Source organism: Spermophilus citellus (assembly GCF_964194105.1).
Source record: "Spermophilus citellus genome assembly, chromosome: 10".
Lineage (NCBI taxonomy): Eukaryota > Metazoa > Chordata > Mammalia > Rodentia > Sciuridae > Spermophilus > Spermophilus citellus.
Window position 1 is genome coordinate 69,429,446 of NC_138197.1, and position 20,729 is coordinate 69,450,174.

Here is a 20,729-nt window from a genome sequence, read left to right on the forward strand (position 1 = left end):
GGACAACTATCTGAGAGACATCCTTTTCCTCCCCTAATAAACATACCTGCTTTGGTTCACTACAGCAGAATTGCCTGGCAGTTCTCATAAACTACAGATGCCCAGTCTCCAGTGGTCTGGAGTGGGGCACAGGGAGCTAGCTGTGTTAACAAGGTGAATCTGATAATGGCCAGGTTAGGACCATTACACTATAGCCCACTGTTCCTAATCTGTGCTGTTCCTAATCTGGGGAGCAGGCTGCTTAGCCAAACACTCAAGCATTAAAATCACTAGAAATCCCATGAAATGGTGCTTTAAATAAATACCAGGTTCCCCACCTTCCCCACACAGATGCAAGCAGGAGACTGACCTCTTTGAAATTGTCAAAGGCAGCCAGGATGATTTCGTGACCTCCTCGCACCAAACACACAGCTGCTAAGAGCTCCAAGACCAGGGCTTTGGTCCTAAGGAGTGAAGAAGGAAGATTAATTCTCTTATCTCCCCATCCTGACCACCACACAGCTTATGCTCTTGACTAGGGGAGTCCTTCTGGAGGACTGAGACAGCCTTGGCAGCAAAAGAGGTGATGGGTTTTGGAAGGAGATGGGTAAGCTGAGTGTGGTTGTGTATGCCTGTAATCCCAACAACTCAGGAAGCTGAAACAGGAGGATTGCAAGTTCAAGTCCAGCCTCAGCAACTTAGTGAGACCCTGTCTCAAAAATAAAAAGAACTGGGAATGTGACTCAGTGGTTAAATACCCCAAGTTCAATCCCCAGTATCAAAAAAAGAAGAAGAAGAAGAAGATGGGTAAGGAAGGTTTGTTCCCAGGATCACAGCTGTGCAGACCAGCTGTGCAGCCAGGACACTTCCCCAACAGAGGAGAGAGGCCCAAACCAAGGTTCCGACATAGGCAGACTGGTCAAGGACAAGTAGAGGCCAGACCTCTAGAGCCCTGAGAAGAGTGGGGAAGGCAAGAACCTACCTTGGATTCTTGTTGTTGAGGCTAAGTGCAATCTCATTGACAGCATGGGGATGGGACATGACCAAGTTGAAGCCATACTGCAAAGGAAAAAGATGGAGAGGACCTTGATGGGGAAGGGAGAACCCAGCAGATCTCCTTGGCCATAGGCCACTAGCAAACCTGTCTTTCATAAGCTGGTGCCCTGTTAGCTCTCCTGGTTCACCAGATGAAGCAGAAGAGGTAGAGCACCCATGGCTAATGCTGCCCCTTACCTGATAATTCATGATGGCTCTGAGACAAAGGATACAGACGTGGACGTCATCTTTTTGGCTTACCAGGCGGGAGTTCTTCAAGGCCCTGCGGCCAGGCAGAGTGCTGTACCTGGGGAAAAGGCCAGGCTGTCAGGTGGGGTTTAAGGCTGCTGATGAAAGGTCAAAGAGTGCTCACCATCACCCAAACACCAGGCTGCTCCTTAGCAGCAGAAATAGGAGAAGGACTTGGTACCATCAGTCACGAGAAGGGTGCAGAAGGCAGATTGTCAGCTTGTGTTCACCTCCCAGAACAGCAACTTCCCAACATCCCAGTTCCATAATCAGTGTTCATATCATGCTAATCCCAGAGATCCTCAAAAATATACTCAGAAGTTGTGTAGGCCTTCCTACTCCTTGAGTTGAGTCCAAAGAGATCCTTTCCCCACCCCCAAATTTCAGTTGCTGTCTGTTCTTCACATTTAGTGGGGCAGGAGCATCTTGGCTCTTATTCCACTTCTGTGACCCCAAAAGGCAGAACAGAACCCCAAAGGCTTTAGAAAGGCCAGGGGGCTATTTCTGCCTCTGCATCACCCCTCCACTGCCTCAATAATGATTTGTTAAAAAAAAAAAAAAGAGGAAGCAGGAATGGAATTTGCTTCTGCATTTATTAGAATGATTAGCAGTGTTTGAGGGACAAAAAACTCAAATAGGAGAGTAGGAGAGAAGAATGGCCACAAGACAGAGGCCAAGGAAAAGGCTACAGGGCCCAAAGGACAGCCTCCTGGGATAGAAGTTCTGAGAAGTCATCCAGTACATCTGTCTGCCTTCAGGCAGAATGGCTCTTAGGACATCATAGACAAAGGAACATGTAGCAGCCTTTGAGAGAGAAGGCCTGAAGGAAGAAGGGAAGGTGAGAGGCAGGGAGGTGAATGGGAGCTGGTCTCCTCTCCCAGCAGCTGATGGGCAGAATGAGAGCTAGAGGAAAATACATGAGTACAAGAGCTAGATCAGCCACCGAAGCCCAGGCCCTGCCCAAGAGGCTGGGGAGGAATAGCCAAGAGAGTGAGGAATGAAGGAGGGGGAGAGCTGGAACCCCAGGTGGGTGGCACAGCTAAGGACCATGTACTTACCCAGGACAGACCGCTGGGCAGAGTCAAGGAGACAGAGAGGACAGACCAGAGACAGACTGGCAGGCAGAGGGCAAGAGAGCTGAGCCTGGAAGCAAGAGTGAAGGGAGGAGCATGAGCACTCACCGCGGTTACTGAGACCTGGACTGGGGCTGGGGTGGGAGGCAGGCGGGAAGAGCGAGCACACACATACCGGAGCACAGACTGGCGCGCAGAGCGAGCGAGGCTGTTGGTGAAGGGGGCCGACAGGGCGCTGGGTGGTTGCAGGTCTTCGATTGACCTGCTCCAGGACCGGAGTTTGTCAAATGCACCATCATCACCACTCTCCAGACCCTCAAAGTCAAACCTGGAGCATGAAAGGACATACATGCGCACACACAGGCACATACACAGGAGAAATTCTGTGCCAAGCCCCCCAGTGAGCCTGTCCTCGACTCTTCAGGCAAGGGTAGCAAGAAGAGAAAGCGAAATTGGGAAGCAGAGACCCAATCCTGGTCCTGGTCATGAGAGCCACCAACACAGGACAGGGCAGAATAGGCACAGGCAGCTCCAGAAGAGGGATCTGAGGAGATGGGATGCTGAGAGGCCAGTTCCTCTGTTCCCCACTGGCCAGGCAACTCCAGGAGGAATGGTGTCCCCATGGCCCAAGGACTGTGGGGGCTGCTATCTTTTTGCACTCCCAGCCTTAGATGGGACATCTCAAAGCAGCTGTGGCTCCACATGGAGAATCTCACTCCAGAAGGAGGGTAGGGAATGTGCCAACTGTGGTCTTGCTAGTTGGCCAATGGCAATACCCAATTTATTCTGCATTGAGTAGCTCTGAATGGATAGGAAAGGAGGTCCCACCAAACCCAGAATGGCATAGTCTTTTCTGCTTAAAAGTACCCCAACCTAGCTCTGGCTGGCTTCCCCTCTCTCCATACCAAGGTGCTGGTAATGAAACCCACCCAGGGCCTTAAATGCTAGGCAAGCACTCCACTGCTGAGCTACATCCCAGCCCCCACACTATATTTTTTTTTAATTTTTTATTTTGTTCTAATTAGTTATACATGACAGTAGAATGCATTTTGACACACTGTACACAAATGGAGCACAACAACTACCTCTGGCTGAACTTGGTGCCTACACTAGTTTTAATGACCAGGTTTTCTAAGGTTGGCTACTTGAGGCTTCTAGGTTTCTCTGATATAGAGGCTTTTTGAGCTTTAGCTTTCCTGGGGGAAGAAATATGCAGGTTGAGATTATGGACTAAGGATCTGCAGTCTAGCCTCTACAGCAGCTGAGACAGTTTGTCACTTCCTACTTCTGGGATCACATGTCTCCCAACATCAGCAGTTTGTGAGTGTAGCCAGGGCAAACAGGACAGCTGATCTCAATGACCCACAGGGTCTTCGTTCACACATGCTCATCCAGGTACATGCTTTGAGAAGCAGTCCTGCACATTCTTACTGCCCTCTTCCCCTGTAGGTCATGAAGGATTAAGGAACATCTCTCACAGGCTCTTCCCCCACAGAGCATTCCATTCCACACACACACACACAGCCCCAGGTCAAAGGTACAGAGGCTGGGGCTTTGTAGAACAAATGATATCTATAGATGCCCAAATGTCCCAAATGAGGTAGAGTGAGAATCAGAGTCCTGAATCAGGAAGTAATTAATGGGGGGCCATTCAGTAGACCTCAGAGGAACCTCCTTGACAGAGAGAGAGCTTAATGGTTTACAGTAAATGCCTTACTCAGATTCTTTCTGGCCTCATCCCTTCCCAAAACACATTCTCTCACTTCCCTGAGTCTTTTTAAGAATTAAAGGTATTTCCATGGACACTTAATACAGTACTAAGTTTTCATTGTGCTCTTGGTTTAAAGCAGCTGGGATTTGTTTGCTTTCCAAATAAGCTAGGCTTATTTGGAAAAATGATCTACATCTTTTTACTATAAAGGTTCTGAATTTTAAAAATTCACTTTAGCAAATGTTTTTCATTTCTTTCTATAAAAAGAACATTTAGAAGCCAGGCACAGTGGCACATGCCTATAATCCCAGAGACTTGGGAGGCTGAGGCGGGAAGATTACAAATTCAAGGCCAGTCTCAGCAACTGAGTGAGGCCCTAAGCAACTTAGTGAGACACTATGTCTCCAGAAAAAACAACAACCACAAAAAAAAAAAAATACGTGTGGGTGGGAGTCCTTGGGATGTGGCTCCTAAGTGGTGCTTCTGGGTTTAATTGCCAGTACCAAAAAAAAAAAAAAAAAAAAAAAAAAGGCTGGGGTTGTAGCTCAGTGGTGGAGCACTTGCCACACATGCGTGAGGCGTTGGGTTCGATCCTCAACACCACATAAAAATAAATAAATAAAGGTATTGTGTTCATCTACAACTAAAAAATATATAAAAAAAACACATTTAAAGAGATAGGAGGATCATGAGGTATGGTTTCAGCAGGGATGGAGATGAGGAGTGAACTATTCTTGGTGACATGGAGACCAAACCCAGGTGAGGCACCTTAGTTTGTATCCCTAAGGTCATGACACTGAAGACCTGCTGGACAAAAGAGAATGGCTAGGGGAACAGAGACAGTAGAAAAGTAAAAGTCTAGGTAGGGGCCACCATAGCCCATGACATGGGACTTTCAGTGCTAGGTAAACTGCAGAAAGTCATTAGCAAACCAGGATGATCATTCTGTCTGGGGCTGACTTGTCTAGGGTATAACTCTGAATGTGATGGCCATCTCATTTATTATCAGTATCACTCCTCTTTCCATATTCAGATAATTATGGTAAGGCATACTGATGTGAATAACATTTAATAACAAAGCTGCTACTACAATGTAGAACTAATATGTTCCAAATACTACTAAGTGTTTTACACATATTACCATCTAATCCTTACAACTCTGAAACATGGATGTCTTTCATAGAAGAGGACAAACGTGCTTGAAGTTACACAGATAGTACATGACACAACTGAGGGCCAAACCTGGCTTCGTATGATTTGAAAGCCCTCATTCTTTGCACTATACCACACTGTTTCCTGTGGCCACATCCAAGTCCCCAGGCTGCCTTAAAAAGGTTACCAAATGCTTCATCCATCTGTCCAGATCAAAAGTAATGCTCACTGCTCCTGGGTTCAATAATGACCTGAAGTAACCCATTCACAACTGGGCCTAGAGTGGCTTTATGAAGACTTCATTCTGCAGAGATGGATGGATTCCCCCCAGAGTATCTCTTCCACAAGCCAGGACATTTCCTGGATTGCCTACAACCTGGCATTTGGATCCTTTGGGTTGATTCCAAGTTCCCTTTCCATATCACTACAGTCCCCAAAACATATTTACTCCAGCCAATAGGCCAATCTTCCCTGTTCCCAAGACATGCCCTTGGTTTGCCTGTCCACTTCCATACCACTTCTGGGCTACTTCCTCCTGTCCTGGGAGTCCCATTTCCATCTTCTCTGTTGGAATCTCACCCTTCTTCTTTTCAATAGAACAGGACTGTGTCTTCCCCAATGGGTCCCCACCCTTAGCCTTGGAGTGGTACTTACATGACAGAACACTGGGCAAAGGACAGGTAATCCACCAGCACATCCAGGCCTTTGTTTTCATCATTCAGAAACTCCCGGACCCACCTGCAAATACAGGAAACAGAGTAAAAGGCATCTGCTAAAGTGAGTAGAGGATGATTGGCCTCTGACTCAACAACGCCCGCTCCTCAGTTCTCCCAGAACCTAACACCAGGCTGGGAAAATTCTGAAGACCAAAACCCCTGACAGACCCATTTGTGGTCATGTTACCAGCCTGGAACCCTGACTCAATAATCCTCTGTATCTTTTAGGCTTAACACAAGGCTAGGCACACTGTCCTTGCTCAGTATTTGTTGGAAGAATTGGGGAGGCATCCAGAGCAGCTACCACAAGCCCATGTGTAGAGCTGTGTTTGACAGAGCCAGAAAGTCCCCAGCTTGGCTGATGTCTCAGTTAAGACACAGGCAGGAAGGGCCAGTAAGTACCCTGGAACAGAGTCTCACTGGGCCAAATGGCTCTGAGTTCAAGGATAGCAATTTTGGGAAGCAGTGAGCAAAGGGATAGGGGTTTGTGTGTTTAGACAGTGAGCCTCGTGTAACTAGAAATGCCTGAGGAAATTATCAGGAACTGGAGGAACTCCAGAATACCATGACTACTTGGAGCCTGACTGAAAAAGTGGACCCCTCAGCCAGGGAGGCAAGCAGGTACACAACAGGGCACCTAAAGGACAATGTCCTATGGCATTTTTGCCCTTCTGACTTTGCTCCTTTAGGGCTGAGATATCTCTGGGAAGAAAGTTAAGAGTGAATTCTGAATGTGACTGTTATAAGATAGGTTCATTCTACTGCAAAGACATAAAACCCTCAGATGAAACCTTGCTCTCCTGAGTGCTCTATTCTCTTGGAATGTCTGGGGGATCTATATAAACCAGTTGCACCCAACTTCCCCACCCCCTGAAGGTCTGTTTTTTCCCCACAGCTGGAACACCAGCTTGGCCTGCCACACCCCAAGGTCTGGAGAGAGGCTGGGGCTAGAACACCAGTGCTGGCTGAGATTTGGCAGCAGTCTCTGGCTGAAGCTGACTGACACCAGAGCTGCCTGAAGTTAGCTTCCTCTCTGGGGGCCTATAGGCCTCCCATTTCCTGTCTGTCTGCTCTCCAGCTCCCCACCCCCTTCTCATTTCCTGTCTGAGTCTACACTGCTATTTTCGGGATCTTGACACTTTGAGAAGAGGTTAAAGGGCAGTTAGGCAAGGCAAAGAAACCAATACAAACCAGAGAGGAAGGAGGAGGTGATGGGGCTCTGGAATACCACTTCAGAGCTGTCCCCAACTCCAAAGACTGAGTTCCCATCTGCAGGACTGCATACATGCTTCTGCAAGCCCCAACCAGATCAGGCTGAGGCCAAAGCAGAACTCTCCTCTCCTTACCTTGCCTGGCCCCCTCTTACCCTGTAGCCCCCACAAGCCAGCCTGACAAACTTCCTGCCAGGAAGGATCCTGGCCCTCCTACATAACTACCTAGAGAAGCCTCAGGTCAGATTCAGGGCTCCTAAAATGCAAGCACTAAGCTATTCTCTGGGAACCAAGGACCAGGTTTAGATCTCTAACTTGTATGCTAACTGCCAAGTGGCCTAGGGCCTAGGAACCAGGCTGCTCTGGCCCTAGTCCTTGGCCAGATGCCAGAGGGCAGGCACCAGGTAAAGGAGGAAGACAGAGGAGACTGTCATACATTGTTCTCTGGCCTTCTTCCAAAAGGAGTAGAACCCTATCTTTGCCCTGACTGTTCAACAGGATTTAAGAAAACAACAGAGCCCACAAGGGAGAGAAGGCCTATTCAAGTAATGCAGGTGGCTGGTGGTACGTTGCCCATGTCACTCTCACCCTCATATACAGGTTAACTAAAGAGCCCAGCTAGTGCTCCTTTTGTGATAGAATTCACCATAGGTGAAGGCTTGGCCACACCTTTTGCAGTGGCTTGGCTTTGCATGTCAAGCTCACAGATGAGGTATGGAAGCCATATTTTGGCCCCCACAGCACAGTTTCCAAGGCCAGGAACCATCCCTTTCCTGTTCTCTCCTGTGCCACTTCCTTTTGAGTACTGCTGCAGCTAGCTACAAACAGGTGTCCCCTTCTGCTGAAGAGCCCCAGGCAGGCTTGGCCTCATGGTGGACAAGCAGGCTGCTGCTATGACAGGAGAGGAAAGGCTGATGATGTTATTTGGCTCTTTCCACCCCATTCTTGGGAAGCTCAGGGACCTGGGGCTGGCACATGCCTAGCTATCCCATCCTACCCTAAGCTCCACTTCTCACTCACCATTCATGCAAGACCCCTCTATCAGGAGGGAACCCCTGTTTCCAGTTCTATATAAGGTGTCCCTAACTATCCTCTCTGCATGTACACACACATTTTCTGCTTTTTGCTGCATATACCCTTGCTGGTGACAGTTTCATAAAACTGAGGCATTTCCCTCTTTCACTGTACCTCCCTGAATTAGCCCTCTGCCTGTTCAGCAGTTCTGGTTACCTGACTCAGAGGCTGCAAAGAAAGACTCACACAGATCCTGAGGGCCCTCTCAATGGGTTGGCAACACAGGCTCTGTGAATACAGGAAAATTCAACTCCTGGCTGCACTACTGTACATCTTCTTTCCTGGTGCTTTAAGGAAGCTTCCTCTCCTCACGAACTAAGACTGTTTTCACCCAACTAAGCAAATAACCTTCTGGGTGCTAAAAAGTGCAAAGAGTTGCTGAATAAGAACTAGGTCTCAGCTACCCACTGGAATATGTTTCCCCCACCCTCAGACTTCTCTGGGCCCTCCTTGGCCCAGCACCAGGCCACAGGCAGACTCCATTCTCAGCTGTTGTGGGAATGTCTTCCACTCAAAGCCACAGACTGAGGACCCAGGAGAGGCCCCATGCTTGCCAGAAGCATCCAATCAGCTGCTGGCAGAGCTGAAGGGAAGAAAAGCCAGAAAGGCACAGTGTAATGCTCTGGGGAGCAAAGAACCATTCAAGAGGCTACTTTGTCCTATGGCAGGAAAATAAATAAGCAAATCATCCTCGGTGTGGTAGGCAACACCTGGGACCAGGTGGAAAGGCCGGGATGGCCAAATCTGACTTACCCAATGTGGTTGGTGCGAAGTGAAATCTCTAGTTCCCTTAGTACTTTGGTCGACTCTTGCACTCTCCTCCTGAACTTCTGTAAACATGGAATCTTCTGTCACTAAAGTCCCCCCATCCAACTTACAGTACAAGAAAAAGGGCAGAAAAGGAAATGGAGGGGGTACAAGGGTCCAATTATAGACCTCCCCTCCAGTACTGGGCAGCTAGTCCAGGCCCCTAGCCTCAGAGCCCAGAAATCCACCTCCCATTGCTCAGAAGATGTCCTAACCCCCATGGCAAAGGGTTTGAGTCCAAACCCCACAGAGCTATGAAGGGCAACAAGACAGGGCCCCACTGTCTAAATACTTCACCTTCCGAGTTACACTGGGGTCCAAGAAGCTCTGGAGTTTCTGGATATAAGTATGGGGAGGATTTTTCACCTGGAATCGTTCCTATAAGAAAAATGTACATATGTGTAATTATGTGCATGCACAGAATCACAGGATAAAACAAGGAAACTAAGGAAGGAGAGTGCCTACAATGCTCAACCTGGGGAGACTCAGTCTCCCAATTGGCACCTGTCCTTAGCATTGCCTATATCATGGTTGGGGTTCTTTGCCTTATCACACCTGTTGCAATCTTCTTTAGTCTGTTACTTGCTAAAAAGATGTGGGGTTTCAGAACTGGGAATAATACACAAAATAAAGATACAGCTGAGAAGTGCTGTTCTCTGCCTGGCCAACTCATGGGCGACGTTAGGTAGGCCAAGGGGAGAAGAGCTTGGCCTTGCAAAACTCAGCTTTCACAGCTCCAAACTCTGCAATTGGGACTGGATTGGTTTTGCAACAGTTCGGGGCTACAAATGCACTTTTTACTACTTGCCCAGGCCCCAGGCCCCAGTGATCCAAAACAACCTCAAATGCTGAAGATTGCTCCTCAGCAAGATCACTTCTCAATCCCCTCTACACAGGGCACAGAACTATGCCCTCCCTACTTTGACTCAACCAGCTCATTTGACCCAATAGGAAATTCAGAAAACAATTTAGCATTCTAGCATAAATGAACTTGGGGTGGAAGGGCCAGAAGGGGTCCAGGTGAATGATGTAATGTTAGAAAAGCATTCTTGAAAACAAATGAAAGGGGGGAAAAAAGGAAAGAAAAATCTGAGAAAGCTGAAATAATCACATGATCTTGAGCGTGTGTGTGTGTGTGTGTGTGTGTGTGCGTGCGTGCACGCCTGTAATCCCAGAGATCCAGGAGGCTGAAGCAGGAGGATTTCAAGGTCAAGGCCAGCCTCAGCAACTTAGTAAGACCCTTAGCAACTTAATGAGACCCTGTCTTAAAATAAAAAGGACTGGGGATGGGGACTAGGGTTGTGGCTCAGTGGCAGAATGCCTGCCTAGTGTGTGTGAGGTGCTGGGTTCAATCCTCAGCACCACATATGAATAAATAAAAAATAAAGGTATTGTGTCTACCTACAATTTTAAAAATACTTTTAAAAAAAGGACTAGGGATGAAGCTCAGTGGTAAAGCACCCCAGTAGCTTTACCACAAAAAAAGAAAAAGATTGAGAGATCAGCAATTAGAGAATCTCAGTATTAAGAGCTGTTGTGCTCCCAAACCCAAGCAGGTGCTAACCAACTCTTCTTAAATGCAGAAAGCAAGGAAACCAGAATCATTGAAGGAGGAGGAGGAGGAGCTTGAACTGGGACATCTGTATCATAATTCTAGCTCAGGTCAAGCAGCATGACTTGAGAGGCAGTGGAAGAGAATAGGTAGCAAAGACTTGGCACCTGCTTGCCCTAGCCCAGTCCTGCCTCCACCACTTCCTAGCATTAGGCAGGTTATAAACCCTTGGATTCTTTATCTATAAAATGCAACTAGTGTCTTCCTTAACATGTTTTTGTGAGAATGCAATGAGACCGTTTAATATGTGTAGAGAATGTGATAACACAATCAGCATTCAAAAAACATTAGTAATTATGATTTTGTTCAGAGCTTGAAAAGAAATAATAAATTTGTTGGTGACAAAACTCCATGACAAGGTGCCAGGTAAACACACTGCCCACACTCTGTGCCAGTTACTTTGATATATACCAAGAGATAAAGAAGTCAGCTCTCTCAGCCTTGCAGTCAGGCTGAGTTCAAAGACTTGGGACCTTAAATATGTGCAGGGTAAAGAGTCAAGTGGTAGATGTTAGAAAACCTTGGTTCTGAGCAAAACAATGATCTCTCTTTTCTTCCAGCTCTAAACACTATTCATATAGAGACAGCTGCAGTCCTCGACTATTTTCAGATTTGGGAACAGAACACTCGAGGACTGAGGTGCCTCATTCCTAGAGGCCTGTATATACTGAGATACTCTCTGCTATTTGTAAAGTCTGGAGCAGAGGGAGATAAAGGGTCTTCTGGGATACCCTACCAGGCAGAACCCTGACCCTTGGGAAAGGCAGAAACAGGCTCTGCTGGTAAAACTAACAACCTGCTCCACAGCTAGCCGTACATACTTTGACACCACTGTCCATTGGGAGAAATTAGGAGAGCCCTGTGTGGGAGACTGGCCTATCAGCTGTGTCTCCTTAGAACAGAAAATCAGCATAGACTAAGGCCAAGCCCTGGTCAGTGCTGCAGATGATGCCTTTGACCTTGCTACCTATCGCCTTGTCCAGCCCTGTGCAACTCCCCACCTCCCTGCTGTTCCCAACCTGTACCTGGTCACAGATCAGATCCCATTTCTTCTCATTGTCATACTGCCGCAGGAGCCGGGCCTTGTCAGGAGGCAGGTTCATGGAGCTCTGAGGAGAAAAGCTGAGTCAACAGGCCGAAACCTCCCCCATTGGAGGACAGAAAGGCTAGACTGCCATACCTTGCCCTCCTATGCCATCAGACTTCATCATGACTGTTGCTGATAAGTAGGCTCTGAAGGGAGAGAAAGTCCTCCTGCCTTCCCATTGTTATTAGTTGAGTTTGGCTGAGCAAGGTTTTCTAAAACAGGTTGTGGAACCAATTTATTGAATCAATATGAACTTTATTTCCATTAAAATGAACAGATTTAAATAGAACAGAGCCAGGTGGGGTGGTACATAACTATAATCCCAGCTACTCAGGTGGCTGAGACAGGAGGACCACAAATTCAAGACTGGGCCATTTAACAGACTCCATCTCAAAAGAAAATAAAAAGGGCTTGGAATGCAGCTCAGTGGTAGAGTATCCCTAGATTCAATCCTCAATAGTGAAAAAAAGAAAAATTAGAATGGGGCTGGGGTTCTGGCTTAGTGGTAGAGCGCTCACCTACCATGTACGAGGCATTGGGTTCGATCCTCATCACCACATAAAAAAATAAATGAAATAAAGGTATTGTGTCCAACTACAACTTATATTTATGTATATATAAAATAAAGGTGTTGTGTCCATCTACAACACCTGCCATAGCCATCTGAAAAGCCACATGACTTTTCAAGGATCTAGTCTCTTCCGAGCCTCCTGGAGAGCCAACCTCTCATCTGTCTCCTCTGCCTACTGCTCTGTGTCCAGTTCCTACTCCCTGGTAATCCAAGCATGACCACTTGGTTTACCTCTACCTACTCCTTGACATCCTCATCCCTGGGGACATGAATTATGTGTGCCAGGGTTGGAGAAGTCACATAGGCCCTGCATTATTCCAGAAGCAGAATACTGGAAGGAAGTCCTCCATTTTCTAAGGGATTGAGAGGAGATCCTTAAATATCACTTATTTACCATACTATCTATTTATCTTGTACTTATCTCACATATGATTAAACCAACTGGGTGCTCATTTCATTCCTAAGAAACCATGTCTATTTTTATAGACTCTCATGCTGGCATGCACCTAGTGGAGGGTAAGCTGAAGATAAGTTTAGGGTAAGTTGAGGGTTAAGAGGCACCAGGTAGGGGTAGAGGAGTTAGCTCAGTGCAGAGTGCATGGCAAGGTCCTTAGTTCAGTTCTGGGGGGTAGAGGAACCACGAGGAAAGAGGCTCTAGATAGCTCTGGGATACTAGATAGAAACAGGGTCACTATGCCTCAAAAAAGGAAGCAGGGTTGAGGTCTCTGGTTGGATTTTACAAGTGGAAGAGAAGTGTAGAAGGCAAGAGGAGGAAAGAAGGGGAGAAGACTACCTCATGGCACCTCTCCCCACCACTCTGCCTTAACATCCACAGGAAAGGGGCTAACAGTCCTCCCCACAGCCTGTGCAGTTAACAGCAGGAGGGGCAAATGCAAAGTCCATGTTCTCCTTGGAACTGCTTTGCTAAGGGCCAATCTCAATATGTTTGTTTAGATAACAGGACAGGAGCAGGAAACCTTAACAAATAGGAACCTAAAGGTCTAAGGCAGGCCCAGAGCTGGTCTCTAAGTCTACCTGGGGCCAGGATTCTACTAGCAGAACACAAGACAGAACTGAGTAGACACAGTCACTAGGGCTGGTCCTGGCTGTACATATCCTAAGCACATCAATGTCATCTGACTGCTTCTCCCAAGAATGTGCCATGGAAATAGTTTGCTGTTGTCTCCCCTGGAAGAAGCTGTTGGGAGAGGGAGGGGTAGCCTGTTGCTACTATGGCAGACCTCACTCATGTCCTGTCTATGCCAGCTTCCTATCATGGCCAACACTGTCAGTTGCCACAGCATCACACTTCCTCACCAGGTGAACTGGTGATGAAATGCTTGATCCTCTCTGGGCTTCAAGAATGGACAAAATCATACCCTTTGGGAACCCTAATCTGAAAACATAGAAGAGACAAATCAGGGACTTAGTCAAACTTTAGTGTCTCAGAAAAACGGACTCCTGGAGTTGAAAACAGGTGGCAGAAGCAGGAAACAGCCCTGACTATATGCCCACATCCTTTTGTCTTAGAACTTTGGTGGCACTTTCTGGACAGTGGCCCCAGCCTTCTCTACTTCTTCAGGGAGGACTAAAGTATGATGAGAAGAAGATGGGTAGGGGGTAATCCCCAACCTCCAGCATTCTCAAAAGAAGCGGGTTACCAACTATGGGGGGAGCTACCAGCCAACGCAGCAGGACCAGGACAGTTCTTTTCCTGCCAGACAAGGAACCAAGGCTCCTACTCCACCTGATAATATGCATGATGGCAGGGCTCCAGTGTCCTGAGGAAGCCGCTCTACCCTTCGGAAGGGCAACTTCCTGAGTTCTGGAAACAGCCAGGGAGCAATGCTGACACGGTTCTGGTCTCAGTCAAAGACTTGTTTCTCTACCATTTGTGAAGTTCTTCTTAACTCCTCAGTGAGAGCCTCACTAAACAAGGAAGGCAGTAGCTGTGTTGGAGAGGACAGGGCACTGAATATGGAGCCAGAGGGCCCAAAATAACTATGGAACCTCAGTGAATTCATCCATAAATTGGAGATAATCTCACTACTTCACAGGGCTTTATGAGGGTCAAATGATAAACAATATGTCTGTATGTGTCTGGAACACTGTGGGTGTTGACACAGTTCTCTACTTCTACCCCCAAAATCTGTACAATGTCTGACATCTAGGGACCTGTCTTCTTGCTTCTGGCTTATCTATCTCTGCTCCTGTCTCTCCTTCAGCAATTGTTTCAACACTCTAGCTACAGAGTAATCTTTTACTCCTTCTTTGATCCCTCTGTTTCATATAAGACTAGTAGGTAATTTGAATAGTACCATCCTTGGAGTTAGGAAAGGAAGATGGAGTAGAGGAGACAAGTCACAATCCAAACAGTCACAATATCAAACAGGAGGAGAAGAGGAAGATGAACTCAAACTGAAAGCAACTCTGGGACTGATTCCTAAGTCAGAGGGAACCAGCAAGAAGCCTGGTAATAAAAACCCATAATAGGAAGAAGCCAAAAGGCGTGGATCTGATGTTCCTCCAGCATAGCTGCACTAGCTTACTGCAAATTGGAGGCCAGGCAGATTGCCTGTTTGGTGGGTTCCATGTGAGCAAGGGCCCAGTCCTGCCAGCAAAGTTTCCTTACTCCCTACCTGATCCCTGTTGGCCCCAGTGAAGCCACAGGAGAGGGAGGTAGCTCTGCCCACAGAGGTTCCCTTCTCCTTCCTGCTCTGCATCCCCAGGCCACTTAGCCCCTCCCCATTTCCTCCCCACTGCTGGAGAAGGGAAATGCTGATGGGGTTTGGAGTTTCCTTCAAAGTTGTAGGCCCTGCTCTGGGACTTACCCCTACTCTACCAGTCTTCTCGCGCCTGGGGAAAACCCAAGTAACAGAAATAGGAACCACCAAAAATTCCCTATTCAGCTGTCTCTGTTGGTTCTAGTTGATCATGATAAATCTTAGGAACAGAGATAAATATGGCATATAGCTCCTCTGAGAAAAAGGCAGAAAGACTTCTGAAATGTTCCTGGGAAAGGGATTGTGGAGGCTTTAGAGAAGGCCAGCAAAGAGGCCATTTATTTTGAGCAAATACAGAAGAAAGTGAGTTAGTGATTCTATTTATGCCTTCTTTCTTAGAACCACTTTCTATCAAGTTTGCTATGATTGGACTATCTCCCAGTGGGAAAGCCTCAGCTCCTGTGCTCAACCCACAGGGATGGAGAGCCCTGGGAAGCTGAAATCTAGAACAACTCCACAGGTGAAGTGAGGTTCCTTATGCTTCTCAACCTGCCACTAAGCCCCTGGCCGAAGCTCCTGCTAAGTCCTCCCTGGCATCTGCCCATCAGCCCACTGGAAAGATGAGCAGAGGTGGAAAGCAGTGAGGAGGCACAATGCATGGGAGTCCAGGAAGCTGCTGCAGAAGGATCCCCCTCACACAACAAATCTGCCCCCCAGGCCAAAGCAACCCAAGGCACAAAGGAAAGAAAGTCAGAATAGTCCAGCCTGCCCTCCATGTGTCTACTGGTGGACAGTGGGCAAAGCTGGGCACTACTCCCAAAGGGTGAGGACTCAAGGAGGTAGAAGGCACCAACTCCTCCAGCTTGGCTCCTTGGCAGACAGTCTGCCACAGTAGCAGCTCCCAGACAATGAGAGTTATTTTCAGCCAGTGCTCTAACACAAGCCAGCTGGCCGGTGTGCAGGGCGGGAGTCCTCTTCCATCCAGCCCTCCCAGACAGCAGGCTGGCCAGTCAGCCAGCCCAGCCCACGGCCTACAACGCTGCCACCTCCACGTCACTGTTTGTTTATCTTGTTTTAACACAACTTCTCCTAATTCCCCCTCAAAACTGCAATCCTGTCAAAGGGAAACCAAAAAAATCAGAGTTTGATCAAAGGGCCAAGAGCTAAAATTAAAAAAGGTTCAGACACGGGAAGTACAGCAGCCCCTCCAAACACCCACACTTTTCCCCAGTCCCATGACTGGCTGGAGTAGCACAGGGGAGAAGAAGGAATGGACGGATGGCCATATCTCACTGCAGAACCAACAGATCCAAAGCTGGCTTTGTTGCCATCCTGGGGAGATTAAGCTCAAACCTGCTCTTCTCGCCCGCCTCCCTCCCATCCTCCTGTTATGCTCCTCTCCAGAGCTTGGGTTTGGAGAATTTGAGACAGTCTAGAATGAGCCTGAATCAACTGCAAAAGGTTCTGGGTGAAGAATTATCTATCCTAGAGCAGAAGGAAAATCACTGGAACAGTCAAACACACTAGCAAGACAGGCAACCCCTCTCCACCTTGGTAGAATGGGAGTAAATAGTCTAAGCAGTCCCCTTCATGACACAGAGTTCTAATAATGTAGGGCCTCCCTGGATTGTAGGCCTCCAGTCCCTTTCTGTCAAACTCCACAGCCTCAACAGCGCAGCTCCCCACTGTTCCCCTTCTCCCTCTGAATAGGACCTTGTGTACGGGAGCACATGGGTTCATCACAATTCTAGCCACACGTGCAGATTTCTCTAGGGATGCTCTGTTAGATGTCTGGGAAAGTTGCTCAGATTCCTTATAACAGAAGGCATCATCAGCCAGGTGTAGTGGCACATTCCTGTAATCCCAGCAGCTCTAGAGGCGAAGGCAGGAGGATCACCAGTTCAGAGCCAGCCTCAGCAACTTAGTGAGGCCCTAAGCAACTCAGCGAGACCCTTTCTCTAAACAAAATATAAAAAAGGGCCGGGGATGTGGCTCAGTGGTTAAGTGCCCCTGGGTTCAATCCTCAGTACCCCCCCCCCAAAAAAAGGTATCAGAAAAGTGAGTGCTCTTTGACTTAAGTGTCTGCAATAGCTTGAAGCCATTTTGGGGACAAACTGCCAGGCTCAAAGCCATGTCTGGAGAACGTGCTTCTGTGGTCACTGATGACTCTATAACCAGAAATGACTTGCTGAGCAATCATGGGCCAAGTTCCTGAGCAGCCTGCAGGAAAAAGAAATGGATTAGCCAGATGTCTCCGGCTGAGCTCTGCAATTCACACCAGGGAAGTCAAATGAAGGAGAGGTCCTAGAAGGCCAGCATCACTCAGACAAAGAGATGGCTTTTTCTAAATTCAATTACATTCTTGAGGACTCTTCTTTACCCTGGAAGATTCCTCTGTTGGATGTTGAGAAGGCAAAGGAAGTTGACCATGTCCCCAATGCCAACAAAGTACCAGTTCTACCCTCTGCCCCACTGTTGACCTCACACCTGACATCAGGTAACCTCTGCAGGTAACTTGATCTGGGCTGAAACCACACCTACCAGTCAAGAAGTATACAATCTCAGATAGGAGAACTGCTGTTTCCCAGCTAAGCCCCCAGGCCCTAGCTAAAAAGTTACCACAGAGCAATTTGATCTGTTTGTTGGCTCCTCAGCCCCTCCCCGTGGTTAGCCAGACCCACACACTCCCTAGTTACACAGAATGGAAACTATTCCACTGGGGGCAGCTGGTTTTCCAAAGCCAGGGAGTCTTGGGGCAGAGCCTCACATCTTGTTGCAGCCAAGCAAGGTCCTCACTCTTTTTTCATGAGGCTCTGTCCTCCAGCCTGGGAAGCCCAATAGGCAGTAATTGCACTTGGAGGACATAGTATTTCTGGGGTCACATCTCTCCCTATCCCACATCACAGCCCATCTCTCACTGAGGCCCAGTAAGTCCCCTTCCCGAGGTCTCTCACCTGCACCTTCTTTTCCATCCCACCTAGCCGGGCCTTCGCTGCTCACTCCCGGCCTATGGGACGACCTCTTAGCTGGCACATCTGCTTCCAGCACTGCCTTCCCCACTTTCCTGCACACATGGAGGGAACTTCCAACTATGGAAAATAGATCACATTTCTCCTTGGTTCAGAAATATTCTTTATTCATTTACACAAGAAATCTGAACTCCTTGGCTGGTGCTTTTAGTATCCTAAAGAATGTTTCTGATTGAAGATTCTCCACAAGCTGGCCCAGCACCTCTGATCAACTTCATCCTCCCCTACTCTGGACTCCCTCCTGGGACAGCTCTCCTTCCATTCCCTAACCCTAGGATTTGTTTGTGACTAGTGTTTCCCTGATCTCCAGAATCCCTACCTATAACAACCTAACTCAAATTACCTAACCTAAAACAATAGGCCCCTCTTCTGAGCTCCAAGCATAAATATATGTGAAGAATGACATGGCAGAGACCTACTTGTTATCCCCCAACCTCTCTCATCTTCCTTAGTAATATGCAGTCGAAGGTTTCCCTTGCATTTAGGTATGGTTTTGTGACTATGTAGGATGTGAATAGTAATGTGTACAACCTCTGAGAAGTGTTATTAAAGGGAAGGAGTATATCTTCTTTTTTCCTTTCTTCTTCCAGTTGGTTGGAATGCAGAAGTAATGGCTGGAACTTCAACAGCTACTCTGGACCATGAAGTAACCTTGGAAATGAAATCTAACAATCAAGAAAAATGCCTGATCCCTGATACCATGGCCTGTTAGTACAAACTGAATGTGTTCTATATAGTGTCTTTTTATGTGTGTGTTTCCTCTGTTCATAACTAGAACAGAAACTCCTTGAGGGCAGAAATTATGCCTTCTTCCTTCTTTTTTTGGTAGTGCTGGGGATTGAATCCAGAGATTCATGCATGCTAGGCAAGTGTTCTGCCACTGAACTACATCCCCACACCTCCTATTCTTCTCTGAATCATATGCAGACACTTAATTTTAAAAAACTGATTGATTCTTCTACTACCTTTCCTACCACCAAGTCCCTTATGTTGTCCCTTGGTTGTCTGGTTGGCAGAGAGCATTCTCATCACTGTCCTTGCTACTTCTGGGCTCTCTCACTTATAATCTGCCTTTTGTACTACAGCCTCAGTAATTTTCTTTATATGTTGCTTTTTCTTCAGCAAACTCTGACTTCTCATTTGGAGTCTCAACTTTTTCTTCAGTTCATGCCTAATCTAAGTCTCTTTTCCTGCCTTTCTCTTTAACCAGATCAATATTTTTATAGCCTGCTAGACCATAGGCTCTTCAGCACAGGGATCACCATCAGCCTATTAACCACCATAATAGGTGCTCAATAAAGACAGGGCAAATTTAGTTTCTCCATACACATACTCCCTCCTTCCTCTTGCCCTTAAATTTTATACTTCATCACGCCTTAGAGAGGTTCACAACAGATAAAGTTCCACTTCTCTAGCAAATAGTTTATAGAAGTGAGTGGTAAGATCCATCCACAACAGTTTCTCCATACACTGACTAATTCTGAAATGTGTCATGGAGTGATTTATGGTTAATGTTTCTTCACCTTTTCTTGGACATTCAATAAACATCCTTATCACAAATCTCAGTGACATGCTGGATGCAGTGGTGCATGCCTGTAATCCCAGCATTTTGGGAGACTGAAGCAGGAGGATCGCAAGTTCAAAGCCAGCCTCAGCAACTTAGCAAGGCCCTGTGTCAAAAAATTTTTTAAAAGGGCTGGGGATGTGGCTCAGTGGTAAAATGTCTGTGAGTTCAATTCCTGATACAAAACAAAAACAAATCTCCGTAATACTCCTATAGGCACAATGCAATGGTTAAAGCACAACTGTGGAGCTACAGGATGTTGGGTTTGAATTCTGGCTCCACCTATTTGCTAGTTACGTAGCCTGCGGGGGAGTAATTTAATGTCTGTGAGCCCCAGTTTTCTCTTCTATAAAATGGAAGTAGGAATAGTACTTGCCTCATAATATTGCTATAAGTAAATAAGTTAAAATACATACAGCACTTAAATCTATGTGTAGTGAGCCGTTTCTGCGGACTGCGGTCGCCATTACAAGATGGCGCTGGCTCGACTGTGGTTTGTGACAAACAACTCCTTAATTGGGAGAGTTGGTGCGTGGTTTTCTAACACCCTATGAGAAAGCTCCACGTGGCAGCTTCGCATTGGGGCTTGAGATGCTTTATTAAGGCTGGTAGGAGCATTCGGAGAGGAAGATGAAGAAAAGGAAGATGAAGAAGAGAGTAGAGTGGAAGAGATCTCGAGAACCTGAATAAACGACTGGAAGAAGATTCCCGGTGTTGCGTCTTCCTTGCGGGCAAGGGGGTCGCGACATCTATGGAGTAAATGATCCTGCATAGTAGGTGTTACACATAATGTGAGCTACATTTCTTTGTTTAGGGTTTCTTTTTTTCCCCTCAGTCCTGGGGATAAAATCCACAGTCTTGCATGCATTAGGCAACTGAGCTACAACCCCCAGCCCTTTTCTGTTTTTATTTTGAGACAGGGTCTTGTTAAATTGTGCAGGCTGGCCTTTAACTTGTGATCTTCGCACCCTAGCTTCCTGAGTAGCTGGGATTACAGGCATTTGCCACCACACCCAGCTCTATGTTTAGGTTTTTAATCCATCATTTAGTGGGAAACAACTATACACCAAGCACTAAGTTAGAATCTGGGAATATCAAAATAAACTAGGTATGATCACTATCTTCAAGAAGTTATA

At 47.1% G+C, this 20,729-nt stretch overlaps 1 protein-coding gene across 5 annotated transcripts in view; it reads right to left on the minus strand.

The window, feature by feature from the left end:
* FMNL3 (formin like 3) overlaps positions 1–20,729 on the minus strand; it is a 52,533-nt gene that overhangs the window by 10,028 nt on the left and 21,776 nt on the right. For 3 of the 5 annotated variants that reach the window (XM_081311978.1, XM_081311977.1, XM_081311976.1), the window contains exons 2-9: positions 11,645–11,728; positions 9,305–9,385; positions 8,954–9,030; positions 5,854–5,937; positions 2,512–2,664; positions 1,213–1,321; positions 962–1,038; positions 350–443 (exon numbers count right to left, since the gene is read on the minus strand). In XM_081311978.1, the coding sequence (XP_081168104.1) occupies positions 350–443; positions 962–1,038; positions 1,213–1,321; positions 2,512–2,664; positions 5,854–5,937; positions 8,954–9,030; positions 9,305–9,385; positions 11,645–11,728 (759 nt within the window). The remainder of the gene's footprint in view (positions 1–349; positions 444–961; positions 1,039–1,212; positions 1,322–2,511; positions 2,665–5,853; positions 5,938–8,953; positions 9,031–9,304; positions 9,386–11,644; positions 11,729–20,729) is intronic. The other 2 variants (XM_081311980.1, XM_081311979.1) reach the window with 1 other exon arrangement.